Raw genomic sequence first — 12,069 nt, 5'->3', positions numbered from 1 at the left:
TAACTTCTGCACCCTCTCTTGAAGAAAGTAGCAATCGTTTCCTGATTCAGGTACCCAGTGGTAAGCTTGTAACTTTGAGCTGGGGCACCATCCATAAAAATACTGCCCTCTTTGAACAGATGACCATTGACATATAGAGGCACAAGTCCCCTGTAGAGAACGTTGCTGTATCGAGCAGAAGTTACAGTTCCTTCGCAGACCTTGGGTTGTGACTGTCCACCACCCATGCAGCGCAAAGATGGAAGGAGAATCAGGGCATCATAACACTGCTTGGCCAGGCCAATCACAGACATGAACCCCATTGAGCATGCGTGGGCTATCTTCGACCGATCCCTGTGAAAGAATCCCAGTAAACCCATCTCCCAGGACTCCCAAATACAGATTCTGTGCCAGGAATGGGCTGCAGTCCTGCAGACTGATCTCGTGTCAGCGCATTGCTGCCTTGCATAAGGCAAAGGGCTACCACAAAGTGTTAACCCCACTCATATTTTGCCGGTGCTAGAATAGACAGGTGTTCTTTCAAACTTGGTTGTCTATTTACTTATGTCAAGTCTCTGTATATTTCCATTCTTTACTTACTCTGTTTGCATGAAGCTTTGGCGCTTATGGATTTGCACGGTCTGTTGATATGTTATGCGTCTGGCTCCGAGAAGAGACCCTCACCTTTCACTGATTGACAGACTGAGAGAAAAAAAGGCATCAGCCTCCACTGCCATCGATCACCCACCTTCGACAGGCATCATCTCTGTGCTGTACTTGCAATGTGTACAGAGCATTAGACAGAGGGGTCCCTTACTTATGATGAAGTGAGCAGGGAGGAGTTGGAGTGCGTGAGGTAGGGAGGCAGTATTGTTGGATAAACATCCTGGACCTCCCCTCCCCCTCCATTTCCCGTCCTGTTTTTTTCTCCCTCTTCCACCAAACAACACGTTTCTTCTGGGTTTTAAATAAACACAGGGACCCCACTACAACCAACTGACAGGGAACAAAGGCTTAAGATCATTTTGAAAAATGCGTTTTTAACAGCAACATCCTGAACAGTCAATACATTACAGTGCCTTTGTCACACATTTTTCTATTTTTTTTTGTATTATTATTTCAACATAAGCCCTGGTGCAAAAATATGAAAACCGACAGATAACTAGGCCCAAAAACTTTGAGACACCCCTGTTTGTGATTTAGTTACCAAAAATGCAGTTGTTTTTCTCAGTATTTTTTTTTAAATTATTTTTACTGCACTTATGAGGATATCCAATTGAGTTTCATTACATTCATTATTTATGTATTTCTTATAAAACACCAAGATCAAGTTGAGTTTTGGAAACTTGTTTCCAGCAGTGTCCAGACTGTATATATATTTCCAGTCCACTTGGGAGTCGTAACTATACAAGAGTCCTTACCTTATACCTCCCTGGGTTTCTGAAAGGAACGTAATCCAGTTTGACCCCTCATGAAGTTCCACTCCTACATTCTGGCACTCCTTTGACATGGTGCCAGGGAACCTAAACCACACACAGAATGGTAATTGTTTGGCCAAAATATTTCACTTGGGTGTTATCAATGAAGAGATGGCCATGGTTTTTGGAAGGGAGCTAGAAAAAGGCAGTTGTACTGGTGGCTAAAGATTATGGAGACGAAGTGTGGAATGTCTGCTACATACAATACATACTCAGGGTTTATTTGAACACCCTCTCCCTCTCCATGCTAGATGGTAGACCTTGCAAAAAATGCTGTTCTGAAACACTGACTTTGACATTCGAAAGTACTGGTATCTACACTTTAAAGTAAGTCCTCATGCTATATATTAAGAGATGCAATACTGTTGAAGTTTGGTCCAGTCTAATAGATCTGTCTGTCTGTCTGTCTACAGGGTGTCTGAAGCCGTTCAAGAGGTCACTAATATGGAGATCCCCAGTCACGTGCGAGTGCTGGAACTGACGCCAGTCTTCGCAGAAGAGAATGACAGTGAGGAAAACCTACCAGTCCTGTTTATCCAATATAACCTCCAGTGATAACCTCTTGGGTACAGCAATAAAAACATTAGGAATAACACATTAGAAACTAAAATACTGTCCACATGATTTAACAATAAAACAAGAAAGCAGATCACAAAAAGACCTACCAAACAGCGTTTGGTGGATAATATTTTGCATGTTAGCAACGAAAAATTTTGTAATGTAATATACCCCTAAAAAATATCATGTTCTGGACAAAAGTTTTGCATTACCCCATAGCAGCGGTTCCCAGCCTGTGGTCGAGAGTAAACTCCAGGTGGTCCGCAAAACAACTCCCAAAATTCATTTACGCTGTTCTAAGCTACGCAACACAACAAACAGCTTGTGATGGTGCAAACACGATCATACTGAAGTGTCATTCTGGGCCCGTGATCGGGTAAACACGATAAACACACTTCGTTTCTTTGACTTGCTGGGCCACCATAATTTGCAGTACAGCTTGTTATCGCATATCACTTGATAGGAGAGGAGTATAGTTGCACTGCCTGCTTGTTTGTTTTTTTTGTGTGATGTCACTGAGACGGTCATTTAATTTTTAAAGGGGCGGAGACATTTTTAGCAGCATAGAGAAACAAAGCATGACACAAGAATTTTACAGCTAAGAAGAAAAAAAATGATGACACTGTAAATCTGATGTATTTGGCTTATAGTTCTATTAGAACATTATTCTGTCTCATGTGCTTTAATATATATATATATATATATATATATATATATATATATATATATATATATATATATATATATAATTATTATTATTATTTGTTTATTTAGCAGACGCCTTTATCCAAAGCGACGTACAGAGACTAGGGTGTGTGAACTATGCATCAGCTGCAAAGTCACTTATTATTATTATTATTATTATTATTATTATTATTATTTATTTCTTAGCAGATGCCCTTATCCAGGGCGACTTACAATCGTAAGCAAATACATTTCAAGTGTTACAGTACAAGTAATAATACAATAAGAGCAAGATAAATACAATGACTTTGGTTCAAGCAAGTACAAGTGTGACAAAATACAATTCAATAATACAGCAGATAACAGTGACAGTGATAGTTACATCAGGATATGATTAACTACAAAATACTACAGATTAAACACTTGCCAGATTACATTACTCTGAAGTACAGGATTAAATGCAGTAAAATAGGGGGCAGATAAGAGCAAATAAAGCGCATTTAAGGAAGGGTGATAGTGTCCCAGGGGAAAAACTTACAATTACGTCTCACCCGAAAGACGGAGCACAAGGAGGTTAAGTGACTTGCTCAGGGTCACACAATGAGTCAGTGAGTGAGTTGAGATTTGAACCGGGGACCTCCTGGTTACAAGCCCCTGGACCACTTAACCACTGGACCACACAGCCTCCTAACGGATTGTAACGGATGTAGCAGGACAGGGGGGGCCTGCAATATAAAAATGTTTTGTTTTATGGCAGGGACAGAGTTAAAGTCTCTCTGCCAAGGTAATTGCTTTTGTTTAATTTAATTATTTTATTGTTTTGTTTAATTATCACCTGCACCTGGCAATTATTGAAAATTAGAGCCAGGTGCAGGGTATAAAAGGGAAGCAGTCAGTCTGCTCAAGGCTGCTGCTGTTGAGTGAAGAGCCCGACGGAAAGTCGTAAAGGTCTGTTTAAAACCTACGTTTGGTTTGACAAAAATTTGTAATAAAATGTTGTGTTTTGGTGTTTTATGTCAGGTAAACAGCTTAGCTGTCCTGCACGTTAGACAGGGACCTGCATATGTGTGTAGTGAGTGCTCAATGAGAGCTAGGTTTTTGTTTGTTGTGTTGTGAATAAAAGTTTTTATCTCTGGGTCATGTTTTTAAAGGGGCATGAACCCAGCTTGGTCATTATATATATATATATATATATATATATATATATATATATATATAATTTTTCATTGTCAAATTGTCCTTATTACTGATAATAAAAATAAACTTTCAGGAATTATTGTAAGGTCCCTCGGTTCATAGAACACGTTTTTATACATGTATCTCAAAGCAGAATACATGATAATAATAATAAAAAAAATACTTAGCATTTAAAAAATAAAATAAAAAAGTTAAATATCATGTTAAAAAATGAATAAATAAATAAACCTGAAAAGTTTATATGGTTTCTATAGTACTTTATAATGTTCCTTAGAGTGTTTTGAAAAAAGGATAGCAATTCCAAGATGCTACTGTATTTTGCAATTTCTAGGTGATGCAAAACTTTTGACCATAGCTGTAGTTTAAAAAAAAATGTATATCTCAAACAATGAATTGGCTGTGTCACATTTCTAATTCCTGACTCTTATTAATCATGTTTCACTGTGTACGGCTTGCACTGCTGCTGTAACATGCCTGCTGCTACTTGCAGGCTGCCTCGGTAAACGAGATGTCTGTATCTCAGGGGATCAACCAGTTTACAGTGTTTTAATGCGTAATAAACACTGAACTATACACACCAAGTAAAGACCAATGGGTGATATTTACTTATTACAAGTTACACAAGTAGTCTTTGCCACACACAAAAAAAGCTTTGGCTCTGGAATCTAATAGTAACCTGCATACAGCAAATATATAATGTAAAAGCTTTTCCTAGTAAGTAGGATTTACTGTACATTGAGTGACATTGTGTGGTGCAGCATGCCATAAACTTTCTTCACAATAAATAAAAAGTAAATCAATGTCCTGGCCACTTAGGGAAACTTACTCTTTAGCTGTAGTGCTATTGTCATGGTGCTTTTGTTTGTAGCACAGGGTATTAGATAACTGTTATTTTGCGTAGCAGTAGGGTGTAGTGTTAAAAGTGCCTGATGATTTATTGTCTCACTGCTGAGCTTTAAAGTTCAAAGGCAGTTTTAGGCATCCTCTGTTTTTTGGCCAGCAATTATCAAGTAAAGCCTACTCACTCTCAAAGGAAATCCTTAATCACAATCTGTTCAGGCAGCTTGGAAAGCTATGATAAGATAGAGTAAGGCTTGGCAAGGTTGTGGTGTTCATAATTTGCTGTGTTCATAATTTGCTGTAAGTCAGATACGCATACGCATTTTTTTTTTTCACAAACAAAAAAGTTAACATGTAAGTAGATTACTGAATAATTGGACACCTACACAAATCCAGATGTGAGACTGTGTTTGCTCTAAACAAATCCAGATGTGTCATTGCAGCTTTTCTTCCTTCATGCTTGTGTGGATATATTTTTGAAACAGATAAAATGGGGTTTTGAAAAATAGAAAAAAAAGTATCTTTGCATTTGTGGTGTGAACTTAATAACCGGGATTAAACTGTATTCAGAAAAATGTTACGTTTTTAACTTTTCTGGGTCATAAGCCGGAGAGCTGTTTTTGCTGGTTGCCAGCTGCGCACAGCTGTTGCAGCATCCCCCAGAGAAATGATGGCATGGCTAAATACAAAACATGCTGCTCTCTTTGAATGCCCTGTACTGCAGCTCACTTTCATTTCTTTTCTCTTATAAAGATTTTATATTCTTACATTTATACTCTCTCGTTTTTTTTTTAAAATGCAAAATTCAGATACAGTAAACTCTCTCATCGTGACCAGCTCCTTCTAAAGACCAACTCACTTTAAGGCCTTTCAAGAGAGTTCTGTATAAAACACATTTGTAACCCTGAGAAGTAACCCTGTAAAATCAGAGGCAAATCACTCTTCTAAACAGGGTCATGGTTCAGATTGGCCTCCTCTTATGTATGCTGAAACCATTCTCTTACAAAATGATAGTTTTCATTCTTTGAGACGATCAATCTTTTCTATCGGAAGGATAACTTCACCTCAAAGGATTAGAAGCTGCATGCACACAGGGGGCATGGTTACTTTCTGGTTGTTTTAACTCAGTTTTTGACTGAATGTTTGGATCACCACACTTTTTGATCGGTGTGGATATGATGTAAAGCTGTCTGTCATTGGTATTTCTAACATGATATTTTTTAACATGCTTATTTAAAGGCCAGTTGTTTTTTTTTTTAATATTGTGAAAAATGTACAGAAACCATCCCGTAGTTATCCATATCGCTGTCTTTAATTAGCTTCAAGATAAATTCAGTTAAAATTAATAAAAACATAAAATTGAATTTAATGAGGACATACACTGATTTTTTGTAAAAATGTGGCATTTATTTTTCAAGAAAAATATAACATTTTGAATATGAAATATGAACCATCAAAATAATACAAAATACAAAAGGAGAGAATAGTTCGTAGCTTTGATTCTGACTGGTTAAATATAACCAATGATGTCGTTGCAGATGATCGGTTGCCGGCTCCCAGTTTTCATGAGTTCGGTGAACTGGTAAAAGCCTGTTCCCATTTCGTGGAGCCCTGTGTGCGACTGGTGGAAGTAGGGCGCTCTGACCTGGAAACCGGTTGGACAGGAGAGGCGCTTGGGAGCTCCCGCTCTATTCGCTCGGGTACCCTCGACTGATTTCCCCCGGTCGTCCCCATTCCGTGACATGCCAGCCAGCTTGCGGCGCATGTTGAGCATAAAGTCTCTGGCCAAGCGCCGTCCTGAATTGGGCTTCAGTTCAGCCACTTCTGGACAGTCAGGGAGGTCCATCCAGTTCTCAATGAGGTCAGCAAAGCTGTTGTCACCCAGGACCAGAGGCTGGCGGTTACGTCCTCTTGTGAGCAAAGAGGTAGTCCAATCCTCAGGGTCGCTGGACTCAAAGGAGGTCCAACGCTCCAAGCAAGCGTCCGAGGTGGATTTGGGCCTCACTCGACCACTTGGAGCTCGGTTGGTACGCAGACAAGCCCCCGAAGACACCCTGATGTTCCTGCTCCTTCTGAGAACAACTGGATCATCTTGCCAGGACGCCTCCGAGTAACCCGAGTCAAACTCCAGACTCTTTTCACTGCTGGGGGAGCCCACACCCAATCGGTCGCTGCCGTCTTCCTCGTGCGTTGTTGCTAAGCAAAAGGCTGAGTCGTAGGTGCCCGTTTCGGAGATCTCAGAGTTGCGGAGCCGAGCAAGCCGCTCCCTCTGCAGCACCCTCTTCTGACAGCCTCGGGCATTCGCAGACAGGGGGCTGGGGTTGACGGAGGCCCGACACCCCCCTTTCATCTGCTTCAGGTCCTGCAGAGTCTTCATCACGCACTGCATCTGCTCCCTGAGGCAGTCTCCAGACTCGCGCACACACAGCTGAGGAGAAAAGAGAAGGAGATCACAGTTAATCACAGCTGTCTTCCAGTAATATGTTGAGAAACATGTCAAATTTAAATTCTCCTTTAAAAAGGTAGTAGCTTTTACAATATTTAACAAGTTGCGTCAATTCAAAAATCCCATGAAAATCAAAGGGAATCAGAGGCACCTTAAAAGGGGGGGGGGGGGCGTATGTTAGACACAATGTTTTGTTTATTTCATATCCCTAAACTGTATTTAAATGGCATGGGGGGGTTGAAAATACTGGGGCTCAAATTCCATGTGTTCTAAGATGGAAGTCTCTCTCTCTCTCTCTCTCTCTCTCTCTCTCTCTCTCTCTCTCTCTCTCAACAAGGCAATATTTCCTGAAGCTGCAGCAGTTGTGATCACGTGCCAGCCTCTCAGAACAAGATTGAGTCCCGCAGGATGGAAATAGATGCCTGGATTCAAAGGTTACACTTCCTTATCCTGTTTGTGTTGGACTTACTAGAAATGTGCTTTGTATAATAAGCTTTCAACAAGAACTTTATGTTGTACATCTGAAGTTTGGAATCCTATTTCTTAAAGCCAATTCTAGAACTCACTTCAACAATTATGTGTGCAGGTTCCACAACTGGAAACATCTATGTGCATGGACCCCAACACTGTGATCTACAGCCCTGATCTCCAGTCAGTTAAATGTGTTGTATAACAAGGACTTAAATGAATAGATAAAGATAACAGGTTAAATAGATTATTATCTGGGATAGCTGAGCAACATGATCAGTGACAGCTTTGATGTATGCTGGCCATAGCCAAAAGGTAAATGCAGCACTGCAGGGGTTAAACTCTTGGTCACTCAGGTTAGAAAGAAGGGATAGGTTTCTGGAAGTTTTACAACACATATGTTTTTGTTTGTTGGAGTAAAGGCTGAACCACAATTATAAACCTCTCTTGTGCTCCTGAGACAGGCAGAGACTTGCAGGCAGAAGCAATTCGATTCTGCCAGAGCAGCACCCTTCCTCTCAGGGAGCTGAAAATACAGACAGGGCTGGCGGAGTTCACAAAAGATGCCTTGCCCATTGCGGGACACCTATACCTGATCTCCCCGCTCTGCCTTCCACACCTCTAAACGAGCCATGCTTTTTAGAAATAAACCCACAGAAGTCCCAAAATACCATTAAAATATCCCTGGTTTATTTTCGGCTCTCCCCCAGTACATAGCAGAGCTGTAATTTACCCTTGACTTTAAAGAACATAAAGTAAAACTGTAATAAGTGTTACTCAGTTTACATGGTTAGAAATGGAAGTGAAATGGGCTCTCTGTTTCTTTTCAAAGTAGATTGCAATCGCAGAGTAACTGTGGTGAACCCCACAGGATCATGGGCAATCATTTCCTTGACTCTGAGTCACAGGAACTCTTTAACAGGATGGTCAAATCAGCCTTCGAGCCGTTGGGAGACTGAGCATCTAATGAAGCAGTTAGGAGTTAAAACTATTGGTTTCTGTTGTTTCTCCTGCCAAGACTTTTTGACTGATTCTCCCTCTAGGACACAAATATGTACAAAACTATTTATACTGGCTGCAGAACAGTTATGTGGGATATTTGTTTATATAAATGTTAGGAACATACTGTAAGCAGATATGTCTTTGTATACAGCAAGCCAACAGAATATATATATATATATATATATATATATATATATATATATAATTTTTTTTTTTTTTTGATGTGCTATGTGAAATAGTCTTAACAGTATAGCGGCAAGCTGTGTTTAAAATGGTTTACTCTGCACTCAAACTGAAAAAAATATTCTAAACCCCAATAGGGCGGTAGAATTGTACCACAGAAGGGGTAGTTAATACACATCCTTTTTTTACAAACAAATGTTGCAACCTCTTTCGGTTTCATTTTTAAACCCTACCCCGTGGGTAAATGGTTCAGTTTGTTTTCTAAGTAATTATGTGTACTCCTCCAGTCTCTTGTAGTTTTCAGCAAATATAATTACAGTGCACTCCATTTATAAGAATTACTGAAATGAGAATCAACCGCATATAGTGATTAAACCACTGGGACAAAATCATTACTATACTAACCAATGTAAAATAATCTGCTTGTAGGAATCAAGAGATCCGCTTATAAGAATCATTTCAGGGCAAGCTGACTGCATGTAATATGGTACTGTATCAAGTGCAATGACTTGTACAGCCAATAAAGCTATATAGAGTATAATCCCTGGTCCGCAGGGACTCCCAGTAGACAGGTATTTTTTTCTGTTAGTGAAAATTTGTTTTAATAAAGTGAATACGCTTTTTGCGGAGGCACGCTTTTACTAATTGTAATCATATCGGTCCGCTTTTAAGAATCACCCGCTTATAACAATCAAATCATCCAGGATGGATGTGATTCTTATGAATGGAGTGCACTGTATTTAACATAGTAGTAACCTCAAACAAAAATATGTTCTATTCACAGAATAAATTGCTATATGTGTAGGGTTGTGGGTTGCATTCTGAAAGTATGGTTATGTGTGGATTAAAATCATACATTAGTCTGTATAGATGTCTACAATATACTGTATAACAGCTAAGCTATTCACATATGTAACTATATGCCTTATTCACATTGATAAACATGCAATGGAAAAAAGCTGTGAATACTTGAACTAGTACTGCATGGCTATGTTATTACAGCTGTGGAAAATTCAGCTATTTGGCTCCACATTGGTCCCTAAGAGAGAGAAAGGGGGGTGAGAGAAGGGAGAGAGAAACGATTTGTTAAAACCCTAGGTGCTCTGATTTCAAATCGGTGTCAGCGTCGAAAGTCAGGATACAAGCGTGTGCTCCCAAGTTCCAGAAATGCATTATTGTCCCTGTTATATTGACAGCTCAAATACGTCCGCATGGGTTAAGAATGCTTAAGAGGGTTTTGGATCCCGGTGTGGAAAACTTGCAAGCAAACTGAGCTGCGCTTTTAGAGACATCTTGAAATACTTAGAGTTGCCTCATGCTTCCAATTTCTTTCATAGGATAACCAGTTAATACCTAGAGTGTGTGAAAACAATATGACTTCTTCTGTTAAGCACAGTCAAAGTGGTGCTAGCGCGCACAAACACACACACACACACACACACACACACACACACACACACAGAATAATGAAGACACATAGCAAAGGGATCACCAGGAACCAGAATGTGGACTGGTGAGGGACGGTTGAATTATTTCTGGTGTTCAGTAAAAGGTGCAAGGATGGTGTTTCTGTGGCCACCACCACTATAGAAGTTGGTCTGGAACCTACCAGAGCTCATTATGCAAATACAGCTGTTTAACCCCCTCCCCACACCCCCTCTGAACTGCAGTGTCCCCCTGTTGTATAGAATACACTGGCTTGTCTAACACCTGGAATTGGGCACATTCCAAAGAGTTGTCACATTTATTGTCCCATCCATCTCCTCAGGGCATTTCCAATTCTTATTAGCTGTACTGATCCCCTCTTACTAACGTGCATGCTGCTAATGTAAAACAAGTTCAAAGCTCCTAATCCCCAACCCCTACCACCACTCACATACATATTGATATGAGGCCAATTACCCACCAAATTCCAAGACCAGTTTAACTAATTCTGACCAAGAAAAATGAATTCAAGAGCAAAAAATAAATAAATAAACGGCTTGATAACTGACCTTGATAGTAGTAAAAAGATATAGATATCTGCGGCAAAAGCCTAGGCTATCCAAACTGAAATCGGCTGTTCGAACTGATGCCAAGTCTCTATGCAAGCAACTACCTTTAAGTAAATTTGCAATACCCCCAAAACACAAAACGCAATTGTTTTCGTATTCGGTAATATCAGTATGATTCAAATCTGCGTGGTTACCAGCATCAGACGGGACGTGTTCCGTTTCTAATTGTTATTTTGTGTGGTTTCCACCGGGTGTATCTTTATAGACATCAGCAACAAAAGTCACCATTTGGTTGCGCTTAACAAACACATGGCCTATACAAAAACATCTAGTCTCCCAATATTTACAAGCACATAGATCATACAGTGGTAGGTAAATAAAGTCAACGAACAGACAAATGTCTTGCCATGGAACTTGAGAATAAGTTGTTTTCATACGAACAAATAAAAGCATTTTACTAGTTATGTCAGAAGTGCAGTTCTCAAACTTGTTTCAGACAATACTGTAAACGTACACAAAGTTTAAAAGAACATCTGTTTTGGTCATACTTTCCCTTTGCTCAAACATAAAAACAAAAACATATATAAACTTACCATCTCTTTTCTCAGTCTGCTGATGTCAAAATCCAATTCGTTTTCCTATAGAAGACAAAAAAGATCAGTCATTATTTGTTGACAATAGCAGTTATCCTAATATCACAATACACTTCTATTTTTTATTTTTTATTTCTTTTTTTTTTACAAATAACATTTTTTTTTTGGAAATCAAGCATTTTTCTAAAACGTAAAAAAAGCAACAGCTGCTTACATTAGAATGACTTCTTGAGTGCCGGAAAAACTGATATTCCACACAAGATATCAAGATGTTACCAAAATCTCCGAGACTTCAGAACTATAACTAACCCAATAACTCAACTCCAGCGTTTTGAACACTCTGCTGCATAGCCCTTTGCGCTTTTGTGCAAACCTTGCCTGCTTCTACTGTAACAAGCAGCCAATCAGAATTGAGCATCGCCGTCTCAGCCAATGGTAGAGCCCCTGAAATCTGAGCTGTGGAATAATTGCATTACAAGGGTATGCTGCGCTGGGTGCCTGGATAAGGAAAATGATGTACCGTAATGAGATTTACCACGGAGTCAAATGGTTGAAGTCAAAGGAGGATGGGGGGGGGGGCAGACTGTCATCTTCTTGGTGGGGGTCATTTACAGGTAGCCGGGAGCATCTGTACTGCTTTGCATTTG

At 39.7% G+C, this 12,069-nt stretch overlaps 1 protein-coding gene and 1 pseudogene across 1 annotated transcript; one reads left to right on the top strand and one right to left on the bottom strand.

Annotated features, from left to right (window-relative positions):
- Positions 1 to 2,673, top strand: part of LOC117412562 (ubiquitin-like modifier-activating enzyme 1) — a 71,817-nt pseudogene extending 69,144 nt beyond the window's left edge.
- A 3,448-nt stretch (positions 2,674 to 6,121) lies between these two features.
- On the bottom strand, positions 6,122 to 11,788 carry LOC117963473 (PAK4-inhibitor inka2-like). The gene is made up of 3 exons (XM_034903675.2): positions 11,637 to 11,788; positions 11,423 to 11,467; positions 6,122 to 7,164 (listed from the first exon to the last, which is right to left on the bottom strand). Exons 2-3 carry the CDS (start codon positions 11,423 to 11,425, stop codon positions 6,247 to 6,249), a joined length of 921 nt encoding a protein of 306 aa, XP_034759566.1. The 5' UTR covers positions 11,426 to 11,467; positions 11,637 to 11,788; the 3' UTR covers positions 6,122 to 6,246.
- Positions 11,789 to 12,069: the final 281 nt, after the last annotated feature.

This window comes from Acipenser ruthenus, chromosome 16 (assembly GCF_902713425.1).
Source record: "Acipenser ruthenus chromosome 16, fAciRut3.2 maternal haplotype, whole genome shotgun sequence".
Classification (NCBI taxonomy): Eukaryota; Metazoa; Chordata; class Actinopteri; order Acipenseriformes; family Acipenseridae; genus Acipenser; species Acipenser ruthenus.
Note: the sequence above shows the minus strand (reverse complement) of the source record. Positions and strands in the feature narration are given on the sequence as shown.